A 23,643-nucleotide genomic window follows, 5' to 3' on the forward strand; every position below is an offset into this window, starting at 1 on the left:
ATTTTTAATTGACCCCCAAGCCTCAGCAAATTTTTTTTTTTGCGGGGGAGAGAGAGTTTCAGATTTCCACTAGAGTTTGTGTGAAGAAATACTTCCTGACATCACCCCTGAACAGCCTCGGTCTAATTTTCACATTATGGCTCCTTGTTCTGGTCTTCAACTTTACCCACCTTATCAAATATATTAATTATCTTAAACTCCTCAATTAGATCACCCTTTCATCTTCTATACTCAGAAGGTTGCGAGGCTGGTCAATGCAAACTGACCCTCCCAATGAAAATTTCAAAAAAGAGACCAGGTAAAAGTTATTGTTCTGATTAAGGGTTACAGAACCAAGGAAGGCAGATGGAATTAAGATGCAGCTCAGCCATGATTGAATTGAATGGTGGAACAGGCTCAAGGGGCCGAATGGCCTCCTGTGTTACATCCTACACTGTGTTAATGCCCTAGGTCACAGACCTGGAAACGTAGTAACCTATAGTATCGGGCTGTCCTCCCACAGTCACTTCCCACTCAAGCTCCTGTACGAGGACAACACAATCTTCCACTGCTGAGAGGAAGCATTTTTCCTCCTCTTTGCATTCCACATTGAAGTCAGGAGTATTTTACCGTCCGCTATTCCAGAATGATCAAATGTTTCAAATGTTTCTCAGTTGCCCCACCTAAAATCTACAGACCTCTAAAACCCAAACTTGTTGCCACCTAACAACTTCTTGCTTTATCGAGTAACCTCCCCTGCTCTTTTTCCAATAGGTTGGTTGTCCTGCACCATGAGCCTTGGTCTAGTCTTAGAATGATACAGCACAAATGAAAGTCAGTCATTCTGCCCAGCACATGTGCCAGCTCTTTGGCAGGGTTATCCAATTGGTCCCATTCCCTTGACCCATGGCCCTGCATATTTTTTACTCTTCGAGTATTTATCCAATTCCCTTTTGAAAGTTCCTCTTGAATCTCGTTCCATCATCCTTTCAGGCAGTGCATTCCAGACCACAACAACTCGCTGTGTAAAACTGTTATTTTCTGAAATCGCCCCTGGTTTTTTTGCCAATTACCTTAAATCCGTGTCCTCTGGTTGACAAACTTCCTGCCACTAGAAACAAAACATCTCCATTTACTCGTGTCTGCGTTATTAAAGAAAGATCTGCTTTATATAGGGGAGGCTGCCATGTGATCCAATACTTCACTCGTTTGCAGGGAAGAAGTTAGATATATTTTTTATTACAAGCGATTCAGGATTTTTCCCAATGTTTTTGCGGGATAACATTTCCATCGTTCTTGTTTTTTCCCATAGAAATGGGCTGCGATATAATGGCTTTGTCAAGTATTCCACAAGTGGGCAGCTATTCCAAGCAAACTGCCGCTTTATATTCGGGTGACTGCGAGTCAAATTCTACTTTGATGACTCAGGTTTCTCTCCGCTCTTTCAGCAATAACATTCCGTAATTCTCGACATTGGATTTAAAGGCCCACTTTGCCCGTTCCCCATCCCACGCAGCCCAGCTCTATAGCCTTCAAACAACATTGGAAAGTTCCCACATCAAGGAGAAGGACACGACAGCAACAACAAAAGCAACATTAAACGGTAGTTCACCGTCTGCTACACGTTACAGTTAAGTGCCCTGTGAGTGAAGTGAAGGTAGCAGCTATGTCTCCAGGGTTCAGCTATGACAAATATAAACCACTCAAAGCTTCCCTCTCACAGTTTATGACACTGAACATGTAGGCCATTATCTTCTCTTTAATTCCTTCAGCTAATTAGGAACCAAATTGAGTCATTGACAAAGCTGTGAATTGTAACATCTTGACCCATTACTGCCCTGCAAATTTGATGGGAAAAAATAACCATCCAACCAAACACATCATCCTTAACAACACACAAACCCAAGCAACTGATGTCCTACATTCTCCACAAGTGCTGTGTCTACTCAGATCTCCCTTAATTACTTACAAGCCCAAACTGGCCCTGCGGATTTGGTGCTCAAAGCTGTTAATTTAATGAGTTGTTGTCCTACCTTTCAATGATATCAGCAATCACGCAGGCAAACATCAGGAGTCCTTCAGGCATCTGCAGAGCGACTGAGCAAGACATGGAAAACAGAATTTAAAAAAAAGTTGTTTTGGGTTTTTCCATTTGCGGTCTCAATGGGTGATCAGCATCTGAAAGTGACCCTGCTGAAAATGATTGGTTCCTCCTCCCCGCATTCTCACTGTATTCAAATCATCCCCCACTCCTACTGACTCCTTCCTAAGACTTCAAAACTGTAGACTCCTCGTGTATCTCATGGATGCGGCTCCAACACTTAAAGAAGCTTCTCATCATTAGGACAAAGCAGCCTGTTTGATTGGCACCCCATCCACCACTTTAAACATTCATTCCCACTACCACCAACGCACAATGGCAGCAGTGAGTACCATCCACAAGATGCACCGCAGCAACTCACCAAGGCTCCTTCAACAGCACCTTCCAAACCTGCAGCCTCTACCACTCAGAAGGACAAGGGCAGCAGATAGATGGGAACACCACCACCTGCAAGTTCCCCTCCAAGTCAATCACCATCCTGACTTGGAAATATATGGCCGTTCCTTCACCATCGCTGGGTCAAAATCCTGGAATTCCCTCCCTAACAGCACTGTGAGTGCACCTACACCACAGGGACTGCAGTGGTTCAAGAAGGCAGCTCACCACCACCTTCTGATGGGCAGCTAGGGATGGGCAATAAATGCCGGCCCAGCCAGCGACACCCACATCTTATGAATGAATAAAGTGTTCTTCTTCCCTTGGACCCTCTCGCTGACAGGAGCTTCTGGGCCTGTTCACAAAAGCTGGTTACAAGTAACCCATGTCACCTGAGATAATGTGCTGCCATCACTGATTGCAAAGAAAGAAAATGTGTCACTCACATTGAAATTTCAACCCAGCGAGATGACGCTTAGATTATAGGGGAGGCAAAGATTCACAACCTTAAATGCAATATTTACAAAGCAGTGACACAGATAACAGGTTACAATTATAAAATACCAACCCTCGTTTGCTTGTCAATCACCAACTCTTACCTGTATAACCATAATTTTGTCTTTCCACCTCCTCCTATAACTTGCTCTAATGCAGTGAATTTATCATAGAAGAACATCACATGTCTCTTGATTGGAAATGGCTATCTAGTCAAAGAAGGAGAACTTCGATAGGGTGACTATAATATCAGAGGCAGGTTCAGAAAAGGGTCTAAAGGAGCAGAGGCAAAAGGGGTTGAGGAGGGAATTCCAAAGAGTGGGACCGAGGTTACAAATGTTGGAAAGTTATTTGACTATTGACAGCCACATTTGCATCAGGATGACTAGTTAGTGACTGGCATGGAAACTGTGATTAATTCTTTCCTCCATCCCCATCCCTTGTGAGTCTAAAGCCATTCCTGCTAATTGCAGTGATCCAAATCCATTTGGCTGCATGCCACACTGTCACAATTTCCAAACTTCTTTGATCGACCAAACTGTCCCATTAAACAAAGAACTAAATTTGAAACTAAGATCCACTGAAATTCTACATTTTACAAATGGCGCACAAAGGTTTAGCTAGATAATTCCAGAGTGCAGAGACTGGGTGGCTGAAAATAAAGCCACCCAAAAATAACACTGTTCAGGTCATGGTGTCCTGTGATGTTGACTAAGGGTGCTGGCTCTTGGCGAAGCTTGGTACCAATGGTCACTCGCTGACATCTCACCAAATTGTTCAACCTCCAGTCCCCCTTGCTCACCCTGGCTTCCATCGCCCCACCACTTGACAGTCGTGCCCTCAGCTGCCTGGGCCCTTTGCTCTGGAATTCCCTCCCGGAAACCTCTCTGATTCTCGCTCATACCATGGTTACATGGTTAAGGAGGCCATTCAGCCAGTCACGTCTATGCTGGCTAAGTTAGTTCCACTCCCCAGCCTTTTCTCTGTAGCCCTAGTTTTTTCTCATAATTGAAGGCATACGTTGAACCCTATCTCTTTGACCAAAAGATCATCTGTTCCAATATACCTTTATGTGGCTCGGTGTCAAATTTTGTCCGATAATCACTTCTGTGAAGCACTTTGGGACATTTTATTACATTAAATGCACCACATGGACTGCAATGGTTCAAGGAGGTGGCCCACTAGCAACCCTTGCAAAATTATTTAGGGATGAGCAACAAATGCTGGCCCTGCCAGTGCACATCCTGTGAACATACAATTAATATTTAAAAATTCAGGTGGAGCACACGATATTCTTGAAGCAATATTGGTTCAGTCAGTATCAGCTTCAGGGGGTCACACTGTGGCCACACATCTCTTGGGTAAATAGATCGAAATCGTGGTATTAACTCCATTACTGGCATAAACTTATATATACAGCCTGACCAAAATGTCCCTCGGGTACAGCTAACCTATATATAGGCTTTTCACTCTTACTTCCTATCTCTGTGCAATCAGTGAGACTTCACATCCACACGCCCAGACTGGAATTTAATTCTCTTTTCAAAGGTGCCAATTGTGAGCCAATGGTCACAGCTGTGACCGGCAAGTGTTACATCCTGGCAGCGAGGGATTGGGAATACTGTGCAGCCTGCGAGGGACACATACAGAAAACTGCAATTGAATACTGGATTGCAGACAGTGGGCTTGTATAAAACCCTGCAGTAGAACAATGCATACAATACTCTACAATTCTACTTGAGAACATAGGCACGTATAGTATACTGCAGTTTAACAAGGAATTGTGCAGAGGGTATACAACACCTTCTGACATAATATGGGATGACAGGTACAGAGAGGGTATAGTATGGGAGTGCAGATACAGAGGGGGTATGTTGTGGGAGTGCAGATACAGAGAGGGTATTTTATGAGTGTACAGATACAGAGAGGTTTATCATGGGAGTGCAGATACAGGAACACAGGGTAAAAGTGCAACAGTCTGCAATATGACACCCTCCCTGGCCTGTCTATGTTACTTTCTTGTACATACAAAGATCCAGATCTAATCCAGGGCAGCAGTGGAGCTGCAAAAATGGCCTACACGTCCCCAGGGCATGAGGGGAGCAGGGTGTTCAGCTAGCGTTTATTTGCACTATCACTGCCGAGATATGGGTTCAGTGACATTCATGGTCTGAGCTCTTAATATCATCTTGCATTTAGATAACATTTTTACGCAGTAAAACCTTCCAAGGCATTTCACAGGAGCGATTATCAGACAAGGTTTGGCATCAAGCCACATAAGGTGGTGTAGGTTATTGAAAGCTTGGTCAAAGAGGCTGGTTTGAAGGATTGTTTTAAAGGAGAGAGAACTGGAGGGTTTTAGGGAGGTAATTCCAAAGTTTAGGGCCCAGGCAGTTGAAGGCACGGCCATCAATGGCGCAGCAATAAAGATCTGTGATGCAGAAGAGGACAGAATTGGAGGAGCACAGGATTGTAGGATAAGAGTTTGGTAGAGGTCCCAGAGAATAGGCCAGTGCTCATGAAGCGGACTTCAGCAGGAGTCAGGACCTTCAGGCGAGGAGGAGCGAGAGGCCGGGATGGGAAGGGTTCGAGTTAAAGGGGGCAGAGGTACGCAAAGTACCAGACTGAAGTCCCAAAACTTAGCAAATAAGTTTGATTTTATTTTGATGGAGGTCAGTGGTGACCCAGTGGAGCACAGGTATTCATTTAGCCAACAGTTTCACATATTTATCCTATATGCAGCTATTTCCCTTTCAAAGCCATCGTTCAGGTGGGTGCCAGCCAGCTCTCTCCCTCACTCCACTGAACTCTCAGCGTCAATGCAAAAAAGCCAAAATGGCTGCCAATGGACCTCCCATAATCTTGCCCAGGCAACCTGTGGTAGTGTCATTCTATCATTAAAAATAATAAACAAAACTCTCCCTGATGGCCAAGTGGGAACATGCACCCAATATGGTCCTGAACGAGACAGACTGAAGTCCTATGGTTAAACCCAGGTGCACACCGGGTTAGCTGATCTCAGCCAGGGCAGCAGTAACTGTACCACGTAGATGTCAGTGGTGGCTCAATGGACGGCAGTCTTGCCTGCAAGACAGGAAACCTTGAGCACGTAAAGTCAGACTGAGGCTCCAGTGCAGGGGAGTTAACCCCAGTATCCGGGTCAATAGTTATTCCTCAGCCAACACTCTAAAACTCTATCTTGTTGCTGTTTGTGGAAGCCTGCTGTGCCCAAATTGGCTACTAAGTTTCCTTCATTCCACCAGTGACTATGCTGGTTCATTGGTTTTGGTCCTGAGGTTGTGAAAGGCACCACATAAATGCAAGTCTTTTCTTTTCCGTTCCTTTACTGCTGTCGATTATTGCAGACCACAGGTTGATGCCTTCCGCCTGGCTGTGGTCTTTTGGCTTTGCCATAATGTCAATTACAAAGGTACCTCTCGTTCCCATTTAAAAACTCCAGTTAGTTCAAACACAGGCAGGTCTTCAAGCAGCTTTGAAAAACTCTTCGCACCTCATTATAGTACGATTACCATCATTAATTAATCCCCTGCATTCACTGTTTTAAAAGCTCTGCTTATTTCGGGAAAACTCAGCACCTGCTCAATCTGCTTTATGAACCTCACAAAAGATGTGATTATTTTAGCTACCTACCTGAGTCAGTTCCCCACCACCCCTGCGCTCACTGACCCACACCGGCTCTCAGTAAATTCACATCCCCAAGTTCAAATCTCTTCCTGATATCACCCTTCCCTCTATCTCTGTAAACCTTGCCAGCTCCACAACCCTCCAAGATATCCGTGCCTCTCCAATTCGGACCTCTTGAGCATCCCCAATTTTCATCCCTCTGACAATGATGGCTAAACCTTCAGATGCCTGGGCTCCTAAGCTCTGGAATTCCCTCCCTAAACCTCCCTACGACGAATGACAGATGCTGTTATCGATGAAACACAGAGGACGGAGTTTTACTGTACTCTGTGAACCGTTACAGATGGCCTGGGAACACTCAGGAATGACAAAAGGTCGACAACTGTTCTGTTACCCCCGCGTGGGCAACACACCACCAACCCCCACCCCACCCCTCCCCCTTCCCAGCAATCAAATATTTGCATTAAAAATAAAACAACTTTAAACAAAATTGAAAATGTTGGAAGCGCTCAGCAGGCCTGACAGCAGAAAGAGCGCTAACATCACAGGGCACTGACTTTCTCCCTCCCTAGCTGTAGCTCCATCATTCGCATTCTGGCCTCTGGAACGAGAAGGTTGTGGGTTCAAGTCCAATTTGAGACCCAAGTAGAAAAATCAAGGTTGACACTCCAGTGCAGTACTGAGGCAGCACTGCATTGCCAGAGGTGCCATCTTTCAGCTGAGACATCAAACAGGTGGACGTAAAAGATCCCATGGTCACTTTTTCAAACAAGAGCAGGGGAGTTCTCCCCCCACCCACCCCCCCACCAGTGTCCTGGCCAATATTTACCCCTTAATCCACATCACACAAACTGATCATCTGCTCATTATCACACTGCTGGTGGTGTGTGCAAAAGGGCTGCCACTGTTTCCTACGTTATGACGGTGACCACACTTCAAAAAGTGCTTCATTTGATGTGAAGCTTCCGCAGTCATGAATGGCGCTAAATAAATAAAAGATCCTCTTTCAAAGAAACGAACAATGTAACAAAAGGGTTAATAAAAACCCATAAGATAATTTGTTCACTCAGAAAAAATCTAGTTAAACCAAGAGGAAGAATAAAGAGACTAATGGGATGCCAAAACATCATGATTATTGATCTTTTGGAAAAAAAAAGATGTGATTATCTCCTCTCCATCCCCCCCTCGCCAATCTAATCAAATAGAGAAATAAACACACACTACAACCATCATCCCTGGAGCTCGCTGTTGTGCAAAAAGCACTTCAGCAAACATAACCCACCTGTGAACTTCAGACAATCAGATGGCTCTCGGCAAATCCATTAAATTTGTCGGACAGTTGACACACAAGATGCAGATGGCAATCCAAACATACGTGTATTAGGAAAAACCAAAGAGACTTGCTGTGTCTAAGGACCAAAATCCCTCCACACACAAGGCAAAACCAAAAATATAATTAATTTGCTTCTCTAGTGATGTGATGGCTCAGTGGGTTGTGCCCTCACCTCTGAGTCAGAAGATTGAGTTCAATTCCTCGCTCCAGAGTCGAGAGCACAAAAATCTAGGTTTACACTCCCACTGCAGTACTGGGGGAGTGCTGCGTTGTCAGTGGTTCTGCCTTTCGGGTCAGCCATCAAACTGAGGCCTCGTCAGCCCTCACAAGAGCCATTCAGTCCCTATCAGCATTTATCCTCTAAGTAAACAAACAATTCTAGGACACAGTACGAGCAGGAGACCACCACATTTTAAGTTAAAGAATGATGACCAAACAAGAGGCCGACCGGTAAAAGGCAATCACTGGATTAATGCCTTCTTCATATGGAGTGATTTGAACAATAAAAACATAAGAAATACAAGGAGAAGTCCATAGGGCCCCACGAGTCTGCTCAGTATTTCAATAAGATCCTAGCCAATCTTCAATCTCAACTCCATTTTCCCCACTCGATCCCCATATCCCTTGAATCCCTTAGTGTCCAAAAATCTATCGATCTGAGTCTTGAATATACTCGATAACTGAGCTTCCACACTCCTCTTGGGGTAAAGGATTCCAAAGAATCACAATTCTTTGAATGACGGAATTCCTCCTCACCTCCGTCTAAATGGCCGATCCCTTATTCTGAGACTAGAATCTCAACTCTTCCGCCAGGGGAAACAGCCTCTCAGCAGTTACCTTGTCAAGCCTGTGAAGTATTTTATATGCTTCACGGTGGTCACCTGTGGTAATCTGAGGTGCAATACACCTTTAAGAGAATGTGAGCAGATGGATCACATGACTGCATTACCTAATTGCTGTGTAACACGGGCTACAATGTTAACCAGTAGTTTAGAACAGGGTCTGGTTGGAGAAGCACATGCATTAGTGCTCTGTTGCTTATGTTAATAAACAACATGTGCTTCATCTTACATTGGTCTCTGCATCTGCAGTATATTGTTTACCAACTCACTTACCAGTAGATAGGTGTGCAACCGTATTCACTCAGCAAAGCGATCCGACAGAAGGAACGTAACAACTGGCGATGAGGAAAAACACAACCAGTCGACGTCATCAAAGAAATCCATGGAAATTCCACAGAAGTAAATCAGCCGTAGCTTGCAAGGTGATTGTAAGTACAGCCTTCATCATGGCCGTTGAAGTTACCTCCCTCCAGTATGCCACAGTTTGGTTGCATTGAACTGTTTGATCAGACCACCGCTGACTGGTCACATTATATTGACAGTGTTCTTCTTTTTGGCCAACGACATATCAGGTGAGAAGAGGCAAGCGATCCTCTTAACAATATGTGGCAGTAAAACATACAGCCTAATTCATAGTCTAACGGTACTCAACGCCCCAGATTCCAAGAGCTTTGAGGAGTTGGTAAATCTTGTGAAAAGCCACTTTCAGCCGAAATGCTCAGTAACAATGTAGCGTTTTAAACTTAATTTGCGATGTTGCGCTCCTGGAGAGACAGTCGCTTGCTATGTAGCAGCCTTAAAACAACTGACTGAGCACCGAAAGTTCAGGATGTCAATTAAAGACAAGTTAAGAGACTGATTAGTATGGGGGATTAATGAAGACGCCATTCAAAAAAGTTGTTGTCAGAAACGAATTTAGACTTTACCAAGGCGGAGTTGGTGCTCGCAATGGAGAGAGCAGTCAGGGATTCAGAAGTAATCAAGGGAGCACAAAATGGTCCCATCCTTCACGTCGGGAGGGAAGCACCGGTTATAAATGGTGCAGAAGCACTGGGCTCAGTGGGAAACAGCCACCATTGATAGGCCATCAAAAAGCAATGGTTTAACAGAAAAAACCTACAATAATAGCAGCAGAAACGGAACCATACAGTCTGCAAGTGAACGACAATTTAAAGGAATTGAGTGGTTCTACTGCCATCGTAATTGACACATTATACGTAGTGTTACTGTCACTGGACTGGTGATCTAGAGACCCAGGATAATGCTCTGGGGATCAGAGTTCGAATCCCACCACGGCAGATGGTGAAATTTGAATTCAATAAAAAAAAATCTGGAATTAAAAGTCTGATGATGACCATGAAACCATTGTCGATTGTTGTAAAAACCCATCTGGTTCACTAATGTCCCTTTCGGGAAGGAAATCTGCTGCTCTTACCTGGTCTGGCCTACATGTGACTCCAGATCCACAGCAATGTGGTTGACTCTTAAATGCCCTCTGAACAAGGGCAATTTAGGGATTGGCAACAAATGCTAGCCTAGCCAGCAGCCCACATCCTATGAACAAATTTTGTAAAAATTATGCGACATTGTAAAGGCAGATGAAGACAAACTTTAAGCAAAAAGGTAGAAGTTATGAAATCCACATAATCTAGAGAAACCAGAAAAAAAGAGTCAGATATTTACTCACTACACAACTTAAAAATGGGTAAAACAGAGCCAATCTACATGATGGTGAAAGTCAATGGGACACCCACCCAAATGGAGGTGGTTACAGTGGCACCCACGACAGTTATAGGAGAAAATATCTTCAAATATCTGAATGAAGAAGACCACTCATTAAATCTGGAAAATCCAGATGCTAAACTAAAGACGTATGCTGGTGAAGACATACGAGTAAGGGGTTTAATGCAAAGTTCCAGTACAGAATGGAAATCATTCTCACTCCTGTTAATCAACTCCTAATAGTGATAGCAGGCAGAGGACTGAGTCTCCTCGGAAGGGGCTGGTTAAGAGAGATTAATCTTGAGAGACTATCGAGATCTCAATCAGAAGCAGGAAACGTTGCTGTTTGGAAAAGGGAGCATGGAAAGATTCAACAAAAGGAACTCATCGAAGGGATGCTTCAGGGCAGAGTTCAAGTTGAAGTCAGTCACCTCCAAAAAGAAAAAGAAAACCTGAAGAACGTTCACACACTGCAAGATTCCCTCAGATCCCAATCTGTACCACTAAAAAGGTATGAGGAAGAACAGAAAGAATTCCACACATCTCTGACTGAGATGAAGAATGAATTAGCCGAGAAAACACAACAATGCTTAATTCTCCAGGAAACAACTAACAAATATAAAAACAGAAATGGAAGAGCTGAAGAACCTGCTACGTGGAAGCCAAGAAGCTTTAAAAATAGAGACCCCCCCTGAGTTTTCAAAGGAGCTGACAGACGAGGAAATGCTGGAAGGCTCAACTTGAGCTTATACCTGAGCCCAGTCTGGCCAATAGGGAAATTGAAGAGGCGGCTGAGATTAAAGTCAGCGCTGCCATGAAGAAAACCCATCAAAAGAAGACAGGTAGGAAGAAAAAACGGAATTACTAACAAGGCCCCCCCACAATTTTTTTTTGTATAAACAGGGAGCTGATCGTACTGTGTTGAATTTAGCCTTGCCCAATACCCTGATTTTGAAAACCTTCCTGATGGTTGACCTTCGTACTGTTGAACTTGGAGGGGAGGGGCAGCAGGAGCGCATGCGATTGGGCCTGAAAGAGGGTCCAAGCATTCCCATTGGAGACTACTCAACATGTGGAAGGAATTCCGCTTGCTTTGGAAGTACCTGTGCGATCCATTGAGCCTGAGAGAATCGAAGAGACAAACTTACAGGTTCCTACTGGAGAGCCTGGTGGACTGATAACTCCTGAGAGGGAGGCCTCGGATTAAAGATCCGAAGTCGTAGAACTACGTCTTTCGACACGTTTGAAGACGCCTCCAGAGAGACTGAATTTGTAAATAGTTTATTTATGTAAATAGTTGATATATTGTAAAGATTGTAAACTGTACTTTCGAGTAAAGGGAAGGGATGTGGTAATCTGAGGCGCAATACACCTTTAAGAAAATGTGAGCAGATTGGCCACATGACTGGATTACCCAATTGCTGTGCAGCGCGGGCTACAATATTAATCAGTAGTTTTAGAATAGGGTCTGGTTGGAGAAGCACACCTGTTAGTGCTCTGTGACTTGTGTTAATAAACAGCATGTGCTTCATCTTACATTGGTCTCTGCATCTGCAGTATCCTGTTTACCAGCTCACTCATCGGTAGATAAGTGTGCAACCACGTTCACTGAGCAAAGCGACCCGACACAAGGAACACAACATCACCTCTCATTCTTCTAAATTCCAGAGGACATAGGTACATTCTACTCAATTTCTCCTCATAAGGCAACTTTTTCATCCCAGGAATCAATCTAATTACATTTACCCACCCTGGTCACGTAACACTTCATTCAACTATCCAATTTAATCTTTGAACATTGACATAGTTTCTGCCTTAGTCGCTAACCCTGGAAGTGATCCCCATTTACCAAATCAGGCAGAAGACATTCTGTGAATCACAGCTGTTTTATTTTTAAACTATAGTTCAGTACAAATACCAGTTTCCATTCTTCCCTGCAGGATCCTCTCCTTGCCCAGAAGCAAAAAACCCCCCCTTACTGGAGAAAAAACCCAGGTCCTAAGTATAGGCTTCAATGAGCATCACCAACTCTCAATTCACGCTGAAGCTTGGCCTGGTTTACTCGTAAAGGGACCTGCATTATGAACATCGTCAATCTCCACAACTACTTACGTAAAAAGATTTATCCCGTGCTCTGTTCTATATCCCTGACATTTAATGTAGGATCTGTAGCCCCTGGTTCTTGACCCCTTAAGGACTGGAAACAGTTTGCTGCTTTCTACCCTGTCCCATCCTTTCATAACTTTAAACAGTTGAAACAAAAATAGCCTTCTAATCCGTATTGTTCTAATGGAAATAGACTCAATTTTGTCCATGTATTTTCTTGGATTTGTATAAAGGTCCATTGCTTGGGTGGATCAGGGGATGCTCAACTCCATTGTAGCAGCGCTCTAGCCTGGAGTTGGGTTACATAAGGGAGAAAGCATTCCAGTTAAGCCGTAGCTTACTGGATAGCACTTTCACCACTGAGTCACAAAGCTGTTGGTCAAGTCCCGCTCCAGGGACTTAAGCACTTGTCTAACACTCCTGTGCAGTGCTGAAGGAGTGTTGTGCTGTCAGAGGTGCTGTCTTTCAAATAAGACCTTGTCTGCCTTTTTGGTAGGACATAACAGGTCCCATAGCACCGTTCGAAGAAAAGCAGGGGTGTCCTGGCCAATATTTATCCCTCGCCTAACGTCGCTAAACAGAGCACCTCGTTGTTATTTCATCCCTGTTTGTGGGACCTTGCTGTCTCCAAATTGGCTGTCAAGTTTCCCTACATTACAGCAGTGTCTGAACTTCAAAAGTAGGCTGCAGACACTTAGGGATGGCCTGAAGTCATGAAAGGTACTACATTAATGCAAGATGTTTTTATATTATATTCACTCATGAGATGTGAGTGTCACTGGCTAGGCCATGGTTTATTGCCCACCCCATGAGAAGGTGGTCTTCTTGAACTGCTGCAGTCCGTGTGGTGTAGGTACACCGACAATGCTGTTAGGGAAGGAGTTCTGAGATTTTGACCCAGTAACAGTGAAGGAACGGCAATTAGTTCCAAGTCAGGATGGTGAGTGGCTTGGAGGGGGACTTACAGGTGGTGGTGTTCCCTTGAGTCCACTGCCCTTGTTCTTCTAAGTGGTACAGGTCACAGGTTTGGAAGGTGCTGTCCAAAGAGGCTTGGCAAGTTGCTAAAGTGTCTCTTGTAGATGGTACACACTGCTGCCACTACACTCCGCTAGTGGAAGTAGTGAATATTTCATTTGGTGGATGGGGTGGCAGTCAAGTGGGCTACTTTGTCCTAGATGGTGTCCAGCTTCTTCAATGATGTTGGAACAGCACTCAATCAGACAAGTGAAAAGTGCTCCATCATACTCCTGACTTGTGACTTGTAGATGGCGGACAAGCTTTGAGGAGTCAGGAGGTGAGTTAATCGCTGCAGAATTCCCAGCTTCTGAACTGCTCTTGTAGTCACAGTATTTATATGGCTAATCCATTTCAGTTTCTGGTCAATGTTAACCCCCAGGATATTGATAGTGGGGGATTCAGTGATGGTAATGCTACTGAATGTCAAAGTGAGATAGTTAGATTTTCTCTTGTTGGAGATGGTCATTGTTGCTGTTTTCCAATACAATCATGCCATGGCTTTATGTGAACAAAAAGTAAATAAGGAGCACCGTATACAGGCCACCAGTTCCATATCTACCATTAGTTTGGCTGCGTGAAGCATGTGACAAGAGACCATTAACTGCACCGCTCACATTCCCATTCTACCATTGAGTAGTGCAGCACGGAGGAGCAGCAATGGGCTTCTCTGCAGAACCCCAGCCCTCCAGTCACCTTTCTTGCTAATTTTCTCCTCTTGGGGGCGTTGACCTCTCACTGGTCCCAGTTTAGGAGCTGCTTCGCCCGAAAGCCAATTGCTCACTCAACAACCTGACAGAAGATCATCAGACAAACGGCAACCCGATCCAGGCTTCAGCCACACTTCCACCAGGATTCTCCTGACTGAGAGTAGGGTCAGGAATCCTGGTTGGCTCTAACCCCAGGGCAGAGGCCCAAGTCTTGGGGCCTCTATTCTGGCTCTGGATAAGATCGCACAACTCAGCACAGGCCAGGTATCCAACTTAAAGCCTAAGTAACTCTCATCACAGTTACATAGGACCACAGATCTCCACACACTTCCTGCCTTTATAGGGGAGGGAAAGAAACACCCATACCTCTCTTAGCTTCTGCTTGTTTTATTTTCCAGATAGTCTTGTGGATCTCAAAGTTGTAGTTATTGGGCAGCACATGCCCCGCCTCCTGAAGCTCTCTGTCATTTAGGATTTCTTCAGGAATCTGATTCGCCACCCTACGTCGAGGACCTAATCCCAAAGAGGGAGTGGGAAAAACAGATAGTTACTGCTGCGTCTATCAACCTTCCCTCATCAGCCCTACTGAATCAGCTCCAAGTGTTTTTAGTGAACAGCTTTGTTTTATGTTAACGATAGCCCTATCTTGCTCAGTTAACCCATGATCTGCAGCCTTCCCACCAACAAACCCAGTGACTGATGTCGTCAGTGTTTAGTGTGTATCCTTATACAGCAGATGTCACGGGCACATCTCTTTCTATTTTCCTTTGCACACAACTCACGTCTTCCACTGTACCTGACTGGGAGAGCAGGCAAACTACCTATTCGGAGGCCCCTGCATTTTTAGCAATCTTTTGATCACATACACCTTGTATCACAACACTGCCTTCTGCCCTGTTCCTCGACGGTGTACCAGGGAGCACTGCTACCTCACTCTGTCTGTCCCCATGCCCCCAGGAATCACTGCTCCAGTACAGCATGCCTGTGAATTGGTAGCACTTTACTGAAAGATGATCCGACAGCAAAATTTAATTGTATGGCAGGATCACGTACACCTGGGGCCTGAGGTGCATCAGTGCAGGTAATGGAGCATTCCGGCCAGAGGATAAATGCCAATAGCTTCCCCCTGTGGCCCCACCGACAGGACTTTCTATCAATTGACATTCTTGTGCTCAGCAAGCTCCATTCCATGTGGGCAAACCATGTGCCAATGTGACTGACAGACACGCAATTATGTCACACTCCATTCTCCTCCGAAATCTCCCACAGTGCTTCACTTAGGTGTCAGTTGTGGCTCAGTAGGTAGCACTCTCGCCTCTGAGTCAGAAGGTTGGGTTCAAGTTCCACTCCAGAGACTTGAGCATATAATCCAGGCTGACTCTCCAGGTATCGTACCGAAGGAGTGCTACACCGTTGGAGGTCCTGTCTCTCCGATGAGACATTAAACCAAACCTCTGTCTGTTCTCTCGAGTGGGTGTGAACAAAAACCCATGACACTGTTTCAAAGAGGAGCAGGGAAGTTCTCTGTGGTTTCCTGACCAATACTTATTGTTCAACCAACATCACTAAAAACAATTATCTGCTCATTATCCCATTGCTGTTTGTGGGAGCTTACTCTGCCTAAATTGGCTACCATGTTTCCGACATTACAATAGTGACTACACATCAAATGTGCTTCATTGAGTGTAAAGTGCTTGGGACAGCCTGAGGCCGTGAAAGGTGCTACAGGTCGAGTATCCTTTATCCGTGAATCCAAACTCCAAACACATCCAAAAACTGCACTTTTTTTGAGCCTCTTTGACCTTTAGGGCAAGTCCAGTTGTTTGTCTGCACTGCTTACCTTGCGATTTTTGCTGTGTCAAAAATTAAACTTATTACAGATACACTGTATTTGCTATCCAGTCTTACTTTTCTAGCCATTTTATTTACTTTAGGCTATAGCTAGCCCAGACTTAAGCAATTGTAATGCAAGTTTACATGCGGTATCCAAAAACCGAGATTACCTGAAATCCAAAATGCAACCAGCCCCGAGGATTACAGATAAAGGATACTCAACCTGTACTATTTATTTTTTTCTTTGAAACATAGCCACTACTTGATAGTGCAGTTGGTTACACAGGCAACAGTAAAAGGCGGCTTTGCATTTACATAGCGCCTTTCATGATCTCAGGATATCCCAAAGCACCTTACAGCCAATTAACACTTCTGGAGCGTAGTCACTGTTGTAATGTAGAAAGCGCAGCAGCCAATTGACACACAGCATGCTCCCGCCACCAGGTGATCAGTTTTTGTGATGTGAATTGAGGGGTAAATACTGGCTAGGGCACTGTGAAGAACTTCCCTGCTCTTCTTCAAAATAGTCCCATAGTCCCTCTACGTCCACCTTAGAGGGCGGGGGGGGGTTCAACGTCTCGCCAGAAAGATGGCACCTCCAAAAGTGCAGCACTCCCTCAGTATAGCACTGGAGTGACAGCCACAATTTTTGCACTGAAGTTTCTGGAGTGGGGCTTGAACCCACAACCTTCTGGCTTGGAGCGCAGAGCGCCACCCACTGAGCAGTGGTTGGCACATGAGGCGTGTCAGGTGACATTCAGATGAATGATCATCTATGTTTGGTGGCGTCGAAGAGGGCTGGGGGAAGGTGTGGTGGGGGAAGAGGGACATTGGCCAGGACACCGGGAGAACTTGCTGTTCTTCTCTGACTAGTGCCAAGGGATCTTTAACACTCACCTAGACTGCTAAAACACGAGCTAGACGGGGCATTAGTTGACTCGGAGGTAACTGCATTATAAGATCAGCCAAGCCAAGTTTGAACTGCACAGCAGTACAAATGCAGCTTCCTACGCGCAATTCTTGATTGGTGCAGTTATAAAGCGCAATTATACACATAGGCCTCTGATTACTGATCAGAACAAGAGCAATGACCCAATTATACCATAGGGAAAGGCTACAGTCTGCTCTTTAATTGTCCTTCAAACATTAACTTGGATTATCCAATAACTTGAGTTAAGAAATGCAAGTAGTACAGCAAAACACTAAAGAGAGATTTGGAATATCAGATCATTTGAATTAAAATTAACTACTACAAGCTGACTCCTGTGTGCACAGCCTCAGTACACACTGCTTTCACTTCCTTTACAGAGTATAGTTTTTGCACCTCGTGCACACAACAGACTTTCAACCATCCGATTTTTATCCCTTTCTCGCTGTGCACATTCACCGATGCAAATCCTGCCATTGTTTATCTCAACACATCAATTTAACACCTTAGCTGTCAAGAGACACCAAGATTCTGCAGAACCTCCAATCCAAAGTATCATAAATAAAACAGTGTTCTTTTAAAATAATTTCTTTTTCAAAGTTTTCTTCTTCTCATTTGAAAGTTAAAGGAAGTGCAGCATTTTTTTTTCCACCTCAGTGGATCACCCAGGTAAAGAGATTGGAGATTGGAGCAGGTGCAGTGCAGGGGCAGTGAAATGAGGCAGTGTTGATAGCTCTCTCAAAGCCAGCAGAACTGAGGGTGGATCGAGCTCCCTGAAGGTGCTGTATTCATGAGTGAAAACTACCATCTCTTTTCGAATGTTCAACCACAGCAGAGATAAAAAATCAAAACCAAAGGACTTCACAGCCAAAGAATTAGTAATAAACTCTTGGCATTATGTAGGAAAACAAGGCAACCAACTTGAGCACAGCAAGATTCTACAAGGAACGGGAAAGCTGAGAGAACTCCCCTGCCATTTTTTTCAAGTTTGCTATGCGATCTTTTATACCCACCTGAACAGGCACAAGAAATAGGAACAAGGATAGCCCACACGGCCTATCGAGCCTGCTCCGCCATTCAATATGATCATGGCTAATCTTGGACTTCAACTCCACTTTCCCACCCCCTCCACATGATTCCCTGAGATACCAAAAATCTGTCTATCCCAACCTTAAACGCATTCAACGATGGAACACCCACAACCCTCTGGGGTAGAGAATTCCAAAGATTCACAACACTTTGAGTGAAGTAATTTCTCCTCATCTCAGTCCTAAGTGATTGACCCCTTATCCTGAGATTGCGCCCACAACCCCCCCCTCCCACCCCCAGGGTTTATATTCTCCAACCAGCAGAAACAGTCTCTCAGCATCTACCCTGTGAAGCAAGGCATGCCAAACATTGTTTGAAATTTAAACCAGGCAGCTCGACTCTGATTGGTCAGGGCATCACCCTGAGGAATGAACCACCGAATGGCTGTCACTCAACACGATTGGTATTTGCCACCAACAGGATGCTGTCATCAAACCAAAAAGATGATCCGCCTATCACACAAATGAGTAATGTGGAATATGATTTTCAGTGCCAGTGTGATGCTAGGTATGTGGGCCAGATGTCCCAAAGACTGGCGGAACATATCAAGCAGCATGTCCCAGCCGCTGTTCACAACAGGCAAGGTACAGACTGCACCCAACCAGCCCATGCCTGCAAAGCTCAAAACATGGTGTCCAACATTAGATGTGATTTCGCAATTGGAGAACATTTGCTAAATAATCCTCAGGGTGCTACAAATTACGCTGACAACCGATTTAAGATTGCCAGTTGGGCTTGCAATGTGGTGCATTTGTGTGTACTGGAAGCTCCATATATTAATACACAGAGCCCTGTTCTTTGCAGACAGAAAGGAAAGTGCAAATCACACATTGTGCCTGTTTCAGCTAAACAAATTAAGTGACAGCCATTCGCTGGTTCATTCCTCAGGGCAATGCCTTGACCAATCAGAGTCAAGCTTCTTGGTTTAAATTTCAAACAACGCTTGGCAATTAACTGTCAGTCACCATTAACTGGTTTAGTCTCCACGGCAATGCCCCTACTAATCAGTGTCCACTTGTCAACCAATCAGCACACACTTCTCATGCAGTATAAAGTTGCTGCTTCCCCTGACATCGGTATTCTTGCATTCGTCCTGATGAGTGCAAGACAAAAAGCTTCAACAAAATGTCTTTTTCCAGCAATACTCAAGTTCTGTACTGCCAAATGACTATTAATGAAGGAGTGCTGGAAATGGCTGGAGAAAAGAGGAAATTAGTGTATAACACGAAAGAAAGCTACAATCCTCCAGTCACATCATTAGGAGCAGACGGCACACACAGACAGTTACTGGAGGGAAGATCAATGGAAAAAGTTGGAGGGGGAAGCAGAGGAGAAAATGGATGACGGATATAATGGGCTGGGTGCAGCTGACCTATGAGGAATGTGTAAGAGCAGCGCAGGACTGAGAGGTGGAAATCCATGGCACTCAGCCCTCTGGGAAGAGGATGATACCAACAAACGAACAGGTAGTCAGGCTGGCCCTATTATCTCACCCACCTCTTAGCAACATAGTACTCCCTCAGTGCTGAAGCTGATATGCTTGTGCCGTGTAGTACGTGAACCAACAGCTCTCTGATTTCAGAGGTCAGTGTGTCAACAACGGAGCCAAACTGACAGCTTATTTGGGGTGGGGAGGAAACTGCAGGGATAGGTTAATAATGCATAAAAAAAACCAGCAAATCCTGCACTGTGGCTCATTTCTAGAGGGATAGAATTTATCTGAAACTTGTACAGTACTGTGCATACTTCTGTTCTCCATATAAAATTCCATGAAGTGCTCTGGGAACTTTGAGAGATGTAATAAAGCACTAAGTAAATGCAAATTATTTTTTTAAAAAACGTGTAGGTGCCTTATTCAGCACTGAGGAATGCGGAACTTTAGGAACGTAGGAGCAGGGGTAGGCCATTCAGCCCATCGAGTCTGGTTCGCCAATCAACATGATCATGGCTAATCATCCACTTTGATGCCTTTTCCCCACACCATCTCCACATCCCTTTACATCATTGGTATTTAGAAATCAGTCAACCTCTGCTTTAAACATGCTCAATGATTGAGCTTCCAAAGCCCTCTGGGTAAAGAATTCCAAAGATTCACAACCCTCTGAGCATAAAGAAAATTCTCCTCATCTCGGTCCTAAGTGGCTTCCCCCTTACTTTGAAATGGTGTCCCCTTGCTGCACTGCTGGAGATACCATCTTTCTACTGAGACATTAAACCAAGCATCCTGTCTGCCTTCTCAAGTAGGCATAAGGCCCTAGTCCAAAAGGAGCAGGGGAGTTCTCTCCAATGTCTTGGCCAACACTTATCCCTCAATGTTGCAGATTACAACAACAGCAAGAACAACTTATATTTATATAGTACCTCTACATTACAACATTTCAAAAGTACTTTATTTGCTAGAACACACTTTGAGAGGTCCAGTGGTCATGAAAAGTGCTAAATAAATGCAAGGCTTGTTTCCTTTTTTTTAAAACCTCTAACATTATAAAACATCCCAAGGCACTTCACAGGAACACGACCAAAAATCTGACATCAAACCAGATAAGGTGATATTAGGGCAGATGACCAAAAGCTTGGCCAAAGAGGTAGGTTTAAATGAGTATCTTAAGTGAAGAGAGAGGGAGGTAGAAAGGCAGAAACATTTAGGGAGGGAACTGCACAGCTTATGGCCTAGGCAGCTGAAGGTACGGCTACCCATGGTGGAACGATTAAAACTGGGGGCTGCGTAAGAGAGCAGAATTGGAGGAATACTGCTATCAGGATCCTAGGGCTGAAGGAGGTTACGGAGATAGGGCAAGGCTACGATTTGAAAACGAGGATGAAGATTTTAAAATTTAACCAGGAGTTGATTTAGGTCAGGGAACACAAAGATGGTGGATGAATGAGACTAGGTGCGAGTAAGTGCATAGGAAATCAATGGAATAGTCACATCAAGAGATCACAAAGACATGGAGGAGATTTTAGCAACAGATAATTTAAAGCAGGGGCAGAGTCAGGCCTTATTACAAAGCTGGAAATCGGTGGACTCTGTGATATAGTGGATATGTGGCTAGAAGCTAATCTCAGGGAAAATTACAACAGCAAGCTGGTAAACAGTCTGGTTCAGCCTCCGACAGCTGCCAGAGAGAGGAGATTATCAGATCATTGCTGATTCTGGGAGCTTGCTGTGTGCAAACTCACAGCTGCTATTCCGACAACAGTGACTACACTTCAAAAAGGGAAAACACTTTGGGATATCCAGAGGATGTGAAAAATGCTTTATAAGTACAAGACAATTTGTTTTATTCTTCTACAGAAGTTTAAACGACCTTGAATATCTCCTCAATACCAGCAGCTCAGCCTTTCTCCCCACTTGCATCAAGTCAGGTTTTAATAATTCACAGGTAACACTGCACCCCCTGGCTATCATCCTGACTGAGTAGGACTCAGGGTAACATTGTACCCCCATTCATCCCTCTGACTGACAGGGAAACAGCCTAAGACTGTAACCCCCTGTCTATCTCACTGACTGACAGGGACACAGGGTAACACTGCATCCCCTGTCTATCCCTCTGACTAAGGGGGACACAGGGTAACATTCTATCCCCTGTCTATCCCTCTGACTGAGGGGGACACAGGGTAACACTGTATCCCCTGTCTATCCCTCTGACTGAGGGGGACACAGTAACACTGTATCCCCTGTCTATCCCTCTGACTGAGGGGGACAAAGGGAAAGATGTTATCCCCTGTCTGTCCCTCTGACTGAAGGGGACGCAGGTTAACACAGTATCCCCTGTCTATCTCTCTGACTGAGTGGGACACAGGGAAAGATGTTATTCGCTGTCTATCCTTCTGACTGAGGGGGACACAGGGAAAGATGTTATCCCCTGTCCATCACTCTGACTGAGGGGGACACAGTAACACTGTATCCCCTGTCTATCCCTTTGACTGAGGGGGACACAGAGGAAGATGTTATCCCCTGTCTATCCCTCTGACTGAGGGGGACAAAGGGAAAGATGTTATCCCCTGTCTGTCCCTCTGACTGAAGGGGACGCAGGTTAACACAGTATCCCCTGTCTATCTCTCTGACTGAGTGGGACACAGGGAAAGATGTTATTCGCTGTCTATCCTTCTGACTGAGGGGGACACAGGGAAAGATGTTATCCCCTGTCCATCACTCTGACTGAGGGGGACACAGTAACACTGTATCCCCTGTCTATCCCTCTGACTGAGGGGGACACAGAGGAAGATGTTATCCCCTGTCTATCCCTCTGACTGAGGGGGACACAGAGGAAGATGTTATCCCCTGTCTATCCCTCTGACTGAGGGTGACACAGTAACACTGTATCCCCTGTCTGTCCCCCTGACTGAGGGGGACACAGTAACACTGTTTCCCCTATCTGTCCCCCTGACTGAGGGGGACACAGTAACACTGTATCCCCTGTCTGTCCCCCTGACTGAGGGGGACACAGAACACTGTATCCCCTGTCTGTCCCTCTGACTGAGGGGGACACGGGGTAACACTGTTTCCCCTGTCTATCCCTCTGACTGAGGGGAACACAGGGGAAGATGTTATCCCCTGTCTGTCCCCCTGACTGAGGGGGCACAGGGTAACACTGTATCCCCTGTCTATCCCTCTGACAGAGGGGGACACAGAGTAACACTGTATCCCTGTGTATCCCTCTCACTGAGAGGGACATAGGGACACTGTATCCCCTGTCTGCCCCTCTGACTGAGAGGGATACAGGGTAACACTGTTTCCCCTGTCTATCCCTCTGACTGAGGGGCACACAGTAACACTGTATCACCTGTCTGCCCCTCTGACTAAGGGGGACGCGGGGTAACACAGTATCCCTCTGTCTATCCCTCTGAATGAGGGGGACACAGGGAAAGATGTTATCCCCTGTCTATCCCTCTGACTGAGGGGGACTAGGGAAAGATGTTATTCCCTGTCTGTCCCTCTGACTGAGGGGACACAGGGTAACACTGTATCCCCTGTCTATCCCCCTGACTGAGGGGGACACAGGGTAACACTGTATCCCCTGTCTATCCCCCTGACTGAGGGGGACACAGGGTAACACTGTATCCCCTGTCTATCACTCTGACTGAAGGGGACACAGGGTAACACTGTATCCCCTGTCTATCGCTCTGACTGAGGGGGACACAGGGGAAGATGTTATCCCCTGTCTATCCCTCTGACTGAGGGGGACACAGTAACACTGTATCCCCTGTCTATCCCTCTGACTGAGGGGGGCACAGGGTAACATTGTATCCCCTGTCAATCCCTCTGACTGAGGGGGACACAGGGGAAGATGTTATCCCTTGTCTATCCCTCTGACTGAGGGGGACACAGGGGAAGATGTTATCCCCTGTCTATCCCCCTGACTGAGGGGGGACAATGGGTATCACTGTATCCCCTGTCTATACCTCTGACTGAGGGTGACACAGTAACACTGTATCCCCTGTCTATCCCTCTGACTGAGGGGGCACTG

General features: G+C 45.3%; 1 protein-coding gene across 2 annotated transcripts in view; it reads right to left on the minus strand.

Moving 5' to 3' along the window:
- dph1 (diphthamide biosynthesis 1) overlaps nucleotides 1-23,643 on the minus strand; it is a 618,203-nt gene that overhangs the window by 592,575 nt on the left and 1,985 nt on the right. Inside the window, exons 2-3 of one of the 2 annotated variants that reach the window (XM_041196491.1) lie at nucleotides 14,689-14,835; nucleotides 2,013-2,076 (exon numbers count right to left, since the gene is read on the minus strand). In XM_041196491.1, coding sequence (XP_041052425.1) covers nucleotides 2,013-2,076; nucleotides 14,689-14,835 — 211 coding nt within the window. The remainder of the gene's footprint in view (nucleotides 1-2,012; nucleotides 2,077-14,688; nucleotides 14,836-23,643) is intronic. The other variant, XM_041196492.1, reaches the window with a different exon arrangement.

Source organism: Carcharodon carcharias, chromosome 10, assembly GCF_017639515.1.
Source record: "Carcharodon carcharias isolate sCarCar2 chromosome 10, sCarCar2.pri, whole genome shotgun sequence".
NCBI classification, from domain to species: domain Eukaryota; kingdom Metazoa; phylum Chordata; class Chondrichthyes; order Lamniformes; family Lamnidae; genus Carcharodon; species Carcharodon carcharias.